Genomic DNA, 15,176 nt, shown 5'->3' on the forward strand with positions numbered 1-15,176 from the left:
ACAACTTATTTATATATATATATATATATATATATATATATATATATATATATATATATATATATATATATATATATATCGTTGTATCGTTGATTTTGTGTTGAAATCAAGTAGTTGGGGGGCGTCAAACCATAGTTAATAGTAGAAAAGGCCAAGACAGATAGTACGAGTGAGTGAGAGGCAAATCTGGAATAAGCCCTTGTTAGAATTGTATAAAAATGATGTCATTTCACTTGTTTACAGATAAATCTATCATCAATTCGTCATTCGAGTTCTGCAAACGTTCGCTGCAAAATCGTCGATTCTGGCAAATGGTGATTCTATTCTGGTCATAAGTAAATATTTCAGAAATGCATAGAGTTAAATAATTACCATAATTCATCATCTGATTATGATCAAATGTAGAATTATCTAATTTTTATATATTTAGAGTCCTTTATATGGACTATTCTGACGGATTCTATCTAAAGGATTACAACAAAGAGTATACAAGAAAATGATCTCAAGTGGGTAGGTAAAACTCTACAGTCCTTAGACTACGCAGATGATTTTGGTGTTCAAGGCAAAAATGTAGGCAAAAATAAATTTGGAGGTTTTGAGAGTTCAGGACGTAAGAATTCAGACACCCTTATATTCTCTCCCCCGTAGATTTTGAAACATAGTTTCACTTGTATTCTCATCGAAAACACCTTATTGCATTTTTGTCGAAAAAAATTGCCCTTCCCCAGATGTTGAAAATACATTTTCCTTTTGAATTTTCATATGTTGCTTCAATATCCGAGTATATGAGATGAAAACGAGATTTCTGGTAATAAGAAAATCTTAAAAGTCGTTCGCTTCACACATCTAGGCAGCATTATTAGTAAGAACGGGGGATGCAATGAAAATGTAAAAAGTTGATATCCAAGGGGCAGGAAGTTTATTCGTAACTGAAAAGATTTGTAAAAAAAAATTCTTATAGCTAATATAAGGATAGCACCGAGGGGCCTAAAGATTTTTTTCAAGTATGGCTCTGAAACGTGTGATTCCAGAATATAAAATTTTTGTTTGAAGGCTTTGTTAGATATTTTTCACAGGAATTGTCTACTACTACTACTCTTTTGGATACTCGTCTGACTGACTGTATTTAAAAAAAAGTAAGCTTCTCAAAAAAGACTGATTCTATCCCGCTTTCTAGGGCTATAATCGGAGAAAGGTAGAGATAGCCAAGGTACGTCCTGTGGATGAAGGAGCATAGTGCCAAAGATCGTCCTTTCCGAGGAACTTACTTTACTCGCACTTACTGCGAGATCAGACATGAGCACCTCGTCCTGCATCTAGAAGAGTCTGTATGGTGTCAACCATACCGACAACCATCTTTTCGACCAATGATCTAGGGCCAAACGAAAAGAGGTCGTCCCCGAATGGAGTGTGTGCGGGTGGCAAGAAAGACTTGAAGGAAATGGGACTTCTTGGAAGGATGTAAAGATGGAAGATTTGAATAGATAGGGATTGATGAGAAGCGTTCGCAGCTTCTTTGGGCTCAGCCGGCTTGGTCCTGTTGTGAGCTGTTATTAGTAGAAGTAATAGCTCCGAAAGCTACATATTTTCCAGAGGAATTTTAAATGATGGTTTTAGGTATTCATTTGCACATTGGACAAAACACTGCGCAAAAAATTTGGTTCGATCGCACTATTTAGGTTCACACTGAAAGAAGGTTAAAATGGTCAAATTTTACGGATGAAGGACGGCACATTGCTGTAAAATCCTGCTTTTAAGTCATCTAAAATGAGCCAAACATAAAGCACGATGCCGCACAATTAGTCACGACAAGGTCGTAAGAAAATATTAAAAGGAAATGACGGAGGAACTATGGAGGGAACATAATAAGAAGGGGTAGAGTAAAACTCTGAAAAGAAAGAAGTAGAGAAAGAGCGTATACAGCTATTTAAACCTGGGTTGGCTTAGTACTGCGTCGAGTTGTTAGTAGTAGCAGTAGCAGTAGTTTACTATTTTTGTGGGAGGAGGGAGAGGGGGTCTTTTGAACCAATTTTTTGGGAGAAAGAGAAGGGGGTTAGTATGTAACTGGGAATGAAAAAATCTTGAGATACTATTCTCAAGACTTAGAGAAGCTGTCCCTTTTTTTAAACTGAGCAGCGTGGAAATCATGAAAAGAGCAGGGCACAACTCCATGTACTTTCATAGTATCTGCACAATTCTTTGATTTTAACAGACCTCGTCGAGAGAGTCGTTTGTCCAATCACTGATTAGCAAAACCACAGTTACAACCCTCACAGAAAAAAGAAAGTAAAAAAAAACCGCTACACTTTTTTAAGTTTAAACCACAGTTGAGTGACAAACATATAAAGCTAGGGGGGAGTGGAAGGAAAAAAACACAAAAATCAACATTATGTGCAAATCCTTATCAATTACCTCAGGCCCAGAAATAACTTCATCAAGTTTGGCTTTTAAAAATAATGCTTCAAAACAATCAGGATATTCTTCTAGTATCGTGTCCACTAATGATTCGGTCATTTCCAAGTTTCCATAAGCTGGAGCTGCAAAATACAATAAACCATACATAACACATATTGAACGAAAGAGCCATCCCATGTAATAGATCTTTTATGAACTTCCAGACTTTCTTAGAAAACACAAACTATGTATTTTTCGAAATGGTGAATTTCATGAATATGCATGAATTTATTTTAGAATTGGACAGAGGGGCACCAAAACAGCGACAACAGGCGAATTGCTCGATTATGCCTGAGATCGAAATATGACTACTGGTGATACGACTACTGCTACTACGACTACTACTACTACGATAACTACTACTACTACAACCACTATAGCTACTACTATGACAACTACTACTACTCTTACAAAAACTACTACTAAGACTACTAATAATACGACTACTGCTACTAGGACTACTACTAATACGGCTACTGCTACCACTGACTGTTACAAGGACTACTACTAATACGGCTACTGCTACCACTGCCACTAAGACTAATAGCGCTGCAACAACGACTAGTACTACTATGACGACTACTAATTCGGCTACTACTAAAGCGAAAACTTTTAATACGACAACTCTTACTGCGACTACTATTAATGCGACTACTATCGATACGACTACTTCTACTAAAACTATTACTGCTACAACTACTGCTCCTACAATAACAATTACTACTACTACTATAAAAACTTCTACTACGACTACTACTGATGCGACTACTAATAATATGACTACTGCTACTACGATTACTAGCTATGCGACTACTACAAATACGAGTACTGCGACCGCTACTACTACGACGACCACTACTAGTATTATTACGACTACTGCTGCTACGACTGCCAACACGACTACTGCTACAATAACTACTACTACAACAGCTACTACTAGTGTGATAGCAGTAGTAGGCGTAAAGTAGTAGTGGTTGTGATAGCAGTAGTCATAGTTGTAGTAGTCATACTAGTTGCAGTTGTCGCCGTAGCAGTAGTAATCTTAGCAGTAGTAGTCGTAGCATTAGTAGTCGTAATAGCATTAGTCGTATTCGTAGTAGTCGCAATAGTCATAGTAAGAGTAGTCTTAGCAATAGTAGCCACATTAGTAGCAGTCGGAGCAGTGATAATCGTAATAGTCGTAGTACTATTAGTCGTAGTAGCAAAAATCATATTAGTAGTGGTCACATTAGTACTAGTCGTAGCAGCAATAATCGTAGTAGTAGTAGTCGTACTGCTAGCAGTCATAGTAGTAGTAGTCGTAGTAGCAGTAGTCATATTAGGGTAATAATCGCATTAGTTATAGTCGGTAGTACCAATAGTCATATTGGTAGTAATGACAGTAGTAATAGTAGTAATAGTCTTAGTATTAGTGGCAGCAGTAGTCGTATTAGTAGTAATCATAGTAGCAGTAGTCGTATTATTAGTAGTCGCATCAGTAGTAGTCGTAGAAGTAGTTTTCATAGTAGTAGTAGTAATTGTCATAGTATAAAAAAATATATAAAAATAACTTTATTCCTCACGCGTCTCAATACAAAATTTCTATACAACTGACACCTTTTTAAAAGAAAAATGTTATGGCAGGGCGAAGAGCGGATCGACTGCGGCACGATTTCCATTTAAAGTCGTCCTACGTTAAAAGTCTCGAGATATGGTATGTTTATGTTTAGGCTGTTGGAGAAGGCTTCCAGTGATTTCATCTTTTCTACTGGGAATGATAGTTTGTTCCAGATCCTGATGATCCGGGGTATGAACGAATGATGGTAAGAATTAGATCTTGCAATCTCCATCTTCACGGGCTCCAATTGCAGACTGTGCGATCTTGTGTTGCTTTGGTGACTTTTTTGAACAAGCTTGTCTTTTACGTTCCCAAAATTCTCATGAACTATCTTGAAGAGGGTTTTTAAGTCTAAGATCGTTCTTCTTGTCTAAAGTTTATGGAGAGTGAGCCTTCTTAGAGCTTCGTCATACGGAAGGTTTCTGAATCCTTGAAGTCCTTTTACAAAGCGTTTCTGGACCCGTTCTATTCTGTCAATATTCTTTTTGAGATATGGCGACCAAATGACAGTGGCGTATTCAAGCTGTGGCCTGACGTAGCTTGTGTATGCTGATATCTTTGAGTGATTGTCAAGGTATTGTAGGGATTGACTGAGTAGCCAGAGAGTATTCGACGCTTTACGCACAACCAGGCCGATATGCTTTTCTGGTTTGAGGTCCAAGCTCAGAATTACACCTAGGTCCTTTTCACAGGTAGATTTTGTCAGGTCGATACCTTTCATTTTGTATGAGTACATCGGATTTTGGCGGCCAAGATGAACGACAGAGCATTTTGCTAAATTTGGTGAAAGTTGCCATTCTTCGAGCTTCTCTGTCAGGGCATCCAAGTCGCTTTGGATTTGTGATGATGCACTAGCTTCTCCCAGGAGCTTCGTATCGTCTGCAAACAGGCCGAAGTCGGTTTGTGAAATGGCATTTATGCAAATGCCTATGTACATGACGAACAAGACTGGGCCGAGAAGGAGCAGTAGTCGTTGCAGTAATAGTCGTATAACTAGTTGTCTCAGTAGAAGTAGTCGTATCGATAGTAGTCGCATTAGTAGTAGTCGCAGTCAGAGGTGTCGTATTAAAAGTTGTTACATTAGTAGTAGTAGTCATAATAGTACTAATCGTTGTTGCAGTGCTAGTAGTCTTAGTAGCAGTGGTAGCAGTAGCCGCATTTCAGGAAAACACAACGTATGGGGGGACAGCTGCCCTCTGATCACTTTGACTCTTAAAAAAGGCACTAGAACTTATGATTACCAATCGAATGAGCCTCCAATGAAGTATATACGATCACCCTTTCTACGAAAACCTTTTATGCACCCAGGGCTTAACTTACAACCCTTACCCTAAGGGCTGTAGGGATTGTCATCCTAAAAGACACAATTTCTGGACCCTTCAACTACGCTAAACAAAATTGCTCTCTCAAAATTTTGATTGAATGTGTTTGAGGAAATGATAGATGTGGGGGGAGATGGTTGCTCTCAAGTCACTTTTGACTCCTAAAAAGGGCAGTATAATTTCCAAATTTCAAATAAAACGAGCCCCATCTGAAGTTTGTACGACCACCCATTCCATACAAACCTTACATACCTTACATGACTTACAACTCTTGCCCCAGGACTCTAAGGGGTTGTATCGTCCCTGGAGGCATTGTTATATGTTTTTTGAACTATTTTGAACAAAATGGCTATCTCACAATTTCAACTAGATACGTTTGGTGAAAAGAGAGGTAGTCAGGGGGGAGGGTAATTGCCCTTCATTACTTTTGACTCTTAAAAGGGAACTAAAACTTTCAATTTTCAGTCGAATGAGCCTTCCCTAAAGTTTATACGACCAACTTTTCCATATAAACCTTAATAGCCCTCGGGGCATAGCTCATGACCCTTGCCCCACCCCTTCCTGCAGCGCTATTGTGCTGCCTATGATATTATTATCTACTTCTGAGAAGTTGATTATCCTTATACCACTGTTTCTCAAGCTGACAACACAATCACTCACTCAAGGTAAATGACAGTCTCACTGTCATAAGACAGTCATATGAGTCGCTTTAATTACCTTAAGAACAACTAGAAATAGGCAATAAAAAAAAAAACCCTGACTGATGCTACATATCCACCTGGAACCGTTCCTTAAGGACGATTCCATTAAAGGAATATTCTGATTTTCTTAAGTCAAGGCAGCACAGACGTAAAAAACTTAGCGACAAAACATTGTGAAGTACTAGTGGTATACTAGACCCTTATTCTGTGCCTGGTGCCACGAAATGTGCTTAAAATTTTCAGTACTAAATCTGGAATGAGTAGTAAATTCAATATGTTTAACAGTTGAAAATAATTGCAAATGAAAACACAAAACTTGAAAATATTGAAAAGATTTAAATGAGCCTCGCTATTGCTCATATTGGAAAGTTTCATGGGAAGTTTCATTAAAAATGCAAAACTTCAAAACAAAAAACAACAACTAACGCCATCTATCATGAGTTAAAAAATCAACAAGTAAATGGACAAAACTTAAATAAAAGTATTGGTGGCAGTTTTTTCTCTCTTTCATTCTTTTTTACATTTTTTACGCTAAGACGAGTATAAAAACAACCCCTTTTGCCAAAAGGGCACAATATTTATACTTGTGTACATTTTTTCTAACAAGCCTGTGTTCCGCATACTAGATTAGCCCGAAACATTCTCCAATCCATTAATAATTGTTTAGAAACGAAATAATATACATACTGTCAGAAACAGCCAACCTGGCTCAAAATTTTGAGCCAATCTTGGATTTAACGTAGACCTTTAATAGAGGTTCAAGAGTTAACTTCAAATTAAACCTTTTTGAATTTTTGTAGGTACACCGGGTAACATTACACTGTTAGTGCTGCTATTAGTTTCTAATAATTCTTATTATTTCTTCTTTTCTTCCTTTTCTTAAGAAGAAAAGAATTTATTGTTCATTTACGTCAATTGCTGAAAAAAGCAGATACGATTCCACCGCCACTCGGGGAAGATCCCGCAATTAATTTTATTTGCACTATCTTTTTCTTTCATCCAAATTACATCTCCCTTTCTTCCTTTCTACCTTTCTATTATCTCCTATTATTAGGAGACAGTCATATGACATTATTTTTACTCTTTTTTTACTCTATTACTTATTATTTACTATTTACTATACTTATTATTAATAGTTATTATTTTTTACTCTTTCTATTATTTCACCCTTTCTATTATCTCCGATAATAGAAAGAAGAAAATATGGCACCTTAACAAGCTAAGTTTGAGGGCGGAGAGAGGCGAAACACCGTTACTAGTGTTATTTAAACGTTACTCTAAAATCAAGTAATCAGCCAATTTCATCATCTTCTAACACATAATAGCAAACAAACTAGTAAATATGAAGGCAACCCAACAATGAAAAAAAACTATAACTCTTCCCGTTCCAAGGTGCCCCCCCCCCTCATTAAAACATATCATGGAGGGGGTACAATTAAACCAACATTACAAACACCTATATTATTTAATTTTTCACTAATACAAAATGAATAGGAGTCCAATTTTATATCAAGTATATCGAGGAAAAAATACCACCAAATTCCTATAAATTGGCGGTGCACCTTGTTGCACCAAAAACAAGTGCACCAAAAAATCCCAAATTATTCCTATAATTTGCCACCAAACTGGCAAAAAGTTTCCTTTCATTACATAGCCATATACTTGTTATCAAATCTTTGACATGGCATCGTCCAAATCTAGAAAAAAAAAATCTGCGAATACATCCATGGGTGCTGCCATGGCGAGGACAAGAGGAGGGGGCGTTGCCAAAGAAGGCAATAAGAACTTAACTTTGAGTCCTAGGCAGTACTAAATTTGCCCCTCCCCCACTCTTTTTATACCAAGATTTGTTTAAAAGCAAATCACTTTCATTTAGATGAAGGTAATGCTACCAACTAACAAATTTAAAGGGTTGTAATACATTTCCGTAATACCTACTCATTGGAAAATTACCCCTACCCCTTCTTGCATAATTTCCTGGTCGTGTCCATGAGTTAACCCTTTTCAAGTACACAAGAAATCACCAATTGAAACTCATACTCACTGATCAAACCATCTTCCAAATCTCCTCCTCCGTGTCCTTCAGGAACTGAATGCAAAAGCGCCATCAATATCAATGAAGGAAGATGCATGGCTCGCAGTCGAACGGCCCTTCGGACAGTAACCATAGCCTGGGGAATATAACCTTGTTCCGCTTCAACAACAGCAAGATAAAAATATGGCAAATGATCCCCAGGATCACAGTTCCTAGCACTAGAAGAAAAGATGATAGCAAGGTCAGGGATTTCAACACGTGTCATTCACTAAAAAAGAAAATCATAATCCGGAAAAATAAAACTGAAGAAATGGGCAAAACAAAAGTTAAAATCACATGTAATTGTTATCGGCAAACATAGGAGGGGTTGAAACTAGGGGTAAACTGACATTTTCTTGAATATACATGTCCACCTTGGCATCCGGGGTGACGAAAGACCAATCGGACAGACTTAAGATGGTCAAAAATAGCAGTGAAAATTCTACTTGGGCACAACTGCTCAACATACAATAATGCATTGAAGCAGCTCAACTTGAATACTCTTGATAGTCGTAGACATCAGTTGACTGAAAGGAGAATTTGCTAGATTTTTTCCGGAGAAATTGCCTACGGATTGTTTTTGGTACCCGACCGTATTTCAAACAGTAGACTGTACAAAAACACACTTTGTAGGTCCTTAAAGAGAAAAATTTGAGATGACTAGGGCCCGTTCTACGGATGTAGGATGAAAGAATGCCAAAGATCACCCTTGATGGATAACCGTCTAGGACTAAACGGAAAGCAGGTCGTCCACGGTTGGGGTGGGAGGGTGTTGTTAAGAAGATTTAAGGAACTTCCTGGGAGGATGTAAAGAGGAAGGCTTTGAATAGATTGGGATGGACGAGGACCATGCGTAGCCGTGTTAGCCTCAGCCGGCTTGGAGCTGCGGTGAGTTGTTAGTAGTAGTAGTAGTATGGCCTGAAATTTGTATCTTCACCTATTTCTCCCAATAAAAAAAAAAATAAAAAAACGCACTATTCTACGATTTTCTCGAAAATTTGAAAATGCAGATACAGGGTTTTGGCACAGAAAACCGAGTACAGCCTACTTGATGTTATAGTATTATACTATGTTTGGATTTAAAAAAAAAATAAACAATTTTCTTAGTTTTCATCCTCATTTTCCTACAGAGCACATTCATTAATTTACTGAATAATTTGATGAATTTACAATTAATTTATTCTGGAAATTGCTATGTTTTGAAGTTTATGAATTTGATATTCAGCTGTTCAATTGGTTTGTTATTTTTTTTTTTTTTTAGGGGGAGGGAAAGTGGCTGACAGTGCGTTCGTGTGGAGATTTCTATGTTTCTGTGTAGTTTGGGTGTCTGAGGGCAAGTAAGTCAAGCTTGTTTCTTTTTTTCTCAATTCTCTCTTCTTATTTTATTTAGACTATTTATGTTAATGTTGTGTTGCGTTTATTCCTTTGCAGACTATAGCCTCTGGGCATTGTAGAGCTGAATACAATTTGTTTATTTATACCCAACTATTATTAGCTGGCCCGTTTGTTAATCTTAAATAGCACACATATAAGTTGAAGATATGTTTTAAAAAATACTGAATTTAAGTGGATGTCAAAGAAGTAGAGAAAAACTGAATTAAATACTGAATTTAAGTGGACGCAAAGTAGAGAAAAAATGGAAGCAATACAAAGCTGGGAAATGTAAATCTATGCGTAACATAAATACAATTACGACGTATTTATGACCCCTTATTTATTTGTTTGTTTTTCCCCCCGAAAAACTTAAAAATAACAATGCAGAGTTCAAAGAATACTGACATAAAAAAAATAACAATAAATATTATATTATAAAAAAAAATCGCTTTAGCCGATTTCAGGAAGGAAAAAATGAAAAACTGTGTACATACTCATATTCAAAATTCAAAATTCTCATTTCCTAAGCTTCATTAAGGCCCCTTATTTAAGATGGTACATTATCAAGACTTTCCAAGTAGATTACCGTCTGGGTACCAACATGGTGAACATAGCAAAAACTCGCAGTAACTGAAACATTCCACACGTGCCGTACTGCCATACTTTTACCGTTAGTTCCGGAAAGGAAAATAGTGACTCCAAATGCTACTATGAACTCACTGCAGCAACAAGCCGCTTGAGGCTAACACAATAACAAAGGAACTGACTATGGTAACAACTAAAAAGACTCTTTCGACCCATTTTCCATTATTGGGCGATATTTTTTCATCTAGTACCCTTCACCACCCTATTCTTTATTACTCTATTTATTGGGAATGAGCAAGGAGAAGAAGGGGAGCATCCAAACGAAATTCCCAGCCAATTAACTAAGAGCAAGGTGGAGAAGCCTTTTGGAGATCTAAAGCAGCTACTTCGTGAAGATTATTAAAACATTAAATTCACAATTTAAAGGGTTTATGGATAGACCCGAAGAAGCCAGACGCAACTTATGCATAGACAAATTATCAATAAGCCTTCTGGGAATACACTTTAGTACAAGTAGACCAACAAGAAATAGATCATGATCTACTGAAGACTGAATACTACGTGAGTACTACATGATCTACATGAAGAAGAAGCACTGGTGTACGGAAGATTGAATACCAAATGATGCCTACATGATCTACGTTATCTAAGTTATGTGATCTAGGTTATGATGCAAGTAGAGTCATGGAAGAGAATTTGAGAAAAACTTTCCCGGAACAGTTGAACACTAGACCGGAGAGTTTAAAATTTGACTATGTGGAAAATGGATGGAATGATTTTAGGAAAAAATTTGTGAAGTTGAAGGTGATGTCTTAGGGAAGAAAGTTACGAGCGCAGCTAGGAATACAGGTGAAAAAGCTTTATATTTAATAGACAGGAGAAGGGGCTTGAACAAGAATTATCTGAGTGATAGATCATATAAAAGCAAAAGGGTGTAAAGAAAATGGAGAAAGCTTTAAAATATGAACTAAGGAGGTCTGAAGCGGAGGCCATGGATAAAATTGCCGAGGATCTGAAAAACGCAGCTAGGCGGCATAACAGTAAAATATTATACTGGCTTGTTAATAAACTAAAAGGGAATAGTCAATCCGGGCAAGATAGGAAACGGAGCCAGAATTAATGATAAGGAAAGAGTTAAATAAAGATGGGCAGAACATTTGGCGAATGTGCTAAACCGAGATAGAGTTGTAACAAAAGATATAGAGGAAAATCAAAAAGTCTGTGATACCTTGGATGTGAAGGAAGATTAGTTTAGTAAGGAAGAACTAGCGACAGTACTAAAAGGATTAAAAATAATAAGGGTCCAGGTGCTGATAGTGTGGTAAATGAGTTTCTTAAATATTGTTGCTCTGAGGTTAGAAATAAGTTACTGAAGATTTGGATATGTTTTTTGAAAAAGGGGAAGTACCTGGCTATTTAAGGAAGACAAGACAAGATCTTTTACTGACCGAATTACATAATAAACAATTTTCTAAACTGGACGACGGGGAGCAGGGCTCAATGTGTCGGCCATAAAACAGACGTAAGAAAATCCCGAAATAACAAAAAAGAAAAAAAATACAAGGTAGGAAATAACAGAGGAGGCAACCCCAGCGTGAGAACACCATAACCAAAACTAAAAGGAAAGCCTTAATTAAAACACTGTACAAGAAAGGTGGTGAGAGTGAGTGCGGTAATTATTGAGGCATTAGTCTGGTCTCTGTAGGTAGCAAATTACTTATTAATATGATACTTTTAGACAGAGAGATGCTGTAGACATAGTTATAAGGAAAGAACAGTTCAGCTTTAGGAAGGGGAGAGGATGTGTCGATCAAGTTTTCACTCTCAGTTTAATAATTGAGAAGTGCCTGAATTATCAAACACCTTTAGTCTTCAGTTTTAGATATTATGAGCAAGCGTCGATTTTGTTGTTAGAAAAGCTTTGGCGAAGGTCTTGTTCTTGCATAGTATACCCGGCAAATACATCAAATTGATTAATGATATGTACGAGAATAACACTGCTGCGGTTAAGGTAGGAAAGGAGGTTAGCAGTTGGATACGTATTATATCAGGAGTTAAGCAGGGTTATGTTCTATCCCCCTTTATATGGATAATTTTGATGGACTTTGTCTTAAGGAGCACAAGAAAGGCAATGGGATACCACGGAATCAAATGGGGAGGAAAAGCTCTGCTGGACTTGAATTATGCTGATGATTTAAGCATTCTAGATGAAAGTGTGAGCAAGATGAATGAAATCTTAGAGGTTTTGCGAGTTCAGTGTGCTAGAATAGTTCTAAAAACTAATTTTAAGAAAACCAAGTCACTAAGGCTCGGAATAAGTGAAGATGGAAAAGTGACGTTGGCTAACGAAAAGATTGATCAAGTGGACAGCTTCACTTACCTAGGTAGTATTATAAGTAAAGACGTTGAGACTAGTGAAGATGTTAAAAGTAGAATAGCCAAGGCTCAGGGTGTTAAAAAAAACTGTTTTTCACAGTTAAAAAAAAAAAAATTAAGAATAGGAAGATAAGTCTGCAATCCAAGATTAAAATATTGAAGGCTACAGTGTTGACAGTGGTCAAATATGACTCTGAAGCGTGGGCGCTCCGAATAGCGGATGAAAATTTTTTAGATGTTTTCCAGAGAAATTGCCAACAGATCGTTCTGGATACCCGGCTGACTGACCGTATTTCAAACAGTAGGCTGTACGAAAAGTGTAGTTCAATCCCGCTTTTCAGAACTATAATGAGAGAAAGGTTAAGAGGGCTATGGCACGATCTGTGGATGAAGAATGACAGATTGCCAACAATTGTCCTTTTCGGCCAACCGTCTAGGGCTAAACGGAAAGCAGGTCGTTCGCAGTTGGGGAGGGAGGATGTCACAAAGAAAAGAAATGGGAAATTCCTGGGAGGGTGTAAGGAGGGATGCTTTAAATAGATTAGGGTGGAGGAGCGGGCGTAAATGTGTTGGCCTCAGGCGGCTTGGTAGTGCGGTGAGTTGTTAGTAGTAATAGTGGCAGTAATAAAAAAAACGTGAAAAATTGCATAATCGAGTTGGTATATAAATGAATAAGTACTAATAAAAATAACAATAATGACCTTGTAAAGGCCTGGCTAGCCATCGCTGTAGATGCTTTCCTTTCTTCTTTAAGCCTTTGCTGTCTTGCTTTGAGTAAATGTGCTATTCCAATATACAAATGGGCCCTACTTTCTAATCCCATGCCTTGTGGCTGCTCTCTTTCCATGTCCAAAGCTTTTTCTGCCCATATAAGACCTTCATCGATCTATAAAAAAAAAAAAAAAAAAAAAAAAAAAAAAAAAAAAAAAAAAAATTCGAGGAGCACGTTATTTTCAGAAAATATAATAATGAACGATCTTTTCGGAAAAAGGTAAGAGAAAAAATATAGGGAAATCTATAAATGTCGAGTTTTCCGGGATTCAAGAAAGCCACTACCTTACACATGCCCTTGCAAATTTGTGTCTTGCATATCGGTGTTGAGGTTTAATAAAGACAAGATAGAATTCAAATATTTCTTAATAGCCTTTGAATAGAAGGGTATTTTCATACAATTCCAACATAAAATAAGATTCCGATGGCCTAAACAAAGCTAAACGATTCGATTCTCGAGTCAGTACTCTTTCCGAATATACTGATCACCACCGTCAAAAGACCATTCCAAACCCAAAGCTGCAACCTGGTCAATAGCAAACCACTACCCAGAGTAGCAAAAAAATTAAAACGTATATTCTTTAAAGAAATACCGAGGGTGAAAAAATTCGCAATTGATATCAGAATTAACACACAAACGGATCAGAATCAGCCTAATTTCAGTAGTTGAACAGTTAAGATCTATCTATTCTTTTAAAAAGGATTAATCTCAGTTTTGAACCAGAAGTTGTTAAAGGTTTTTTATCCTGATTTAATCAGACACTGAATTCTTTCAATAGTTACGAAATAGAATATTTTTACGTCTTATTAACTAATAAAAATATTTATTCAATATCTGCAACCGAGTTGAATATGTGACGTCACTGGATAAATTGAATTGACTGAGTTTTTGTCCACTGCATTAATTGAAATGTTCGCATTCAATTCTTAAAATGAGGTAACTTCATACAAAATCAAAGAGCGGTATGGCAGTTTGGCAATAATAAGCATAATAGTGGCACATAATTGCATTCGTATTGGCAAGACCTGTGATAAGCAGAGCTTTGAATTTGTTCATTTTATTCCAAGGAATGTTTACACAAGGCCAGAAGCCAGGGGTTAGCCATATCTGGAATGATGCGGAATCATGATTAATGGCGATACTCACCCTAATGAATGATCAGTTAGCAAAAATAGACCCAATTTCATCAGAAATAGTGGAAATAAATGGGGAACTGGCACAGTTATCAACTAAGTTGGAGGGAGCGATCGTTGAAGTTAAGGCAAAAAACATAAATATGCAGCAAGAAGCGGATTCTCTGAGAACAGAACTGGAGAAGATTTGACTTAAAATGAGTAATATGGAGGCTGATTCGAAAAGAACAAATTTGATTTTGTACAACTTTGACCCGTCAAGACGAGTAGAGACATTACTTGAAGATGTAGTTGCCACTTTTAACCAGTTTATTCCGAACGCATCGATACATCTTAATGACATAAAAGGCGTTTTCCGTATTAAATTTCATTAAAAACCCACCCCGTTTTTGTTAAATTTACGAGCGCTTTTTGCCGCAATTTTGATCTGAAATCAGGTCAACATTTTAGACAAATAAAAATTTGGATCACACCTGACTATACAGAGCGAGAATTGCTTGCGAGAAAGAATGAAATTTGTCCTTGTGGCAGCGGAATCAGCGGGAAAAGAGGCTAAGTTGTGTGGTATGGAACTGTTTGTAGAGAACAAGAGTTATATATACAATTTAGCAACTGATGCGATAGAGGAGCATACAGTACCGGGTGGTAAATATAGAAGGGGAGTTGCTAGTGCATACCAGATATCGGCTGCTAGAGGTTCAAACGTAAGGTTGATAGATGGCGGAAGACCGAAAGGGGATTCGCAGCTATCGAACTCAATCGCCACATCTATGCAGTCATTTGGTAGC

At 37.1% G+C, this 15,176-nt stretch overlaps 1 protein-coding gene across 8 annotated transcripts in view; it reads right to left on the minus strand.

Annotated features, from left to right (window-relative positions):
• The window catches only part of LOC136029875 (tetratricopeptide repeat protein 7B-like), a 235,461-nt gene that overhangs the window by 201,390 nt on the left and 18,895 nt on the right, over window positions 1–15,176 (minus strand). For all 8 annotated transcript variants that reach the window (XR_010618131.1, XM_065708342.1, XM_065708343.1 and 5 more), the window contains 3 exons: window positions 13,185–13,369; window positions 8,119–8,327; window positions 2,413–2,537 (listed from right to left, as the gene is read on the minus strand). Coding sequence is in view for 7 of the 8 variants with exons in the window: in XM_065708342.1 (XP_065564414.1) it covers window positions 2,413–2,537; window positions 8,119–8,327; window positions 13,185–13,369 (519 nt within the window). In the remaining variant the exon portion in view is untranslated. The remainder of the gene's footprint in view (window positions 1–2,412; window positions 2,538–8,118; window positions 8,328–13,184; window positions 13,370–15,176) is intronic.

The sequence above is a fragment of the Artemia franciscana genome, chromosome 8, assembly GCF_032884065.1.
Source record: "Artemia franciscana chromosome 8, ASM3288406v1, whole genome shotgun sequence".
NCBI classification, from domain to species: domain Eukaryota; kingdom Metazoa; phylum Arthropoda; class Branchiopoda; order Anostraca; family Artemiidae; genus Artemia; species Artemia franciscana.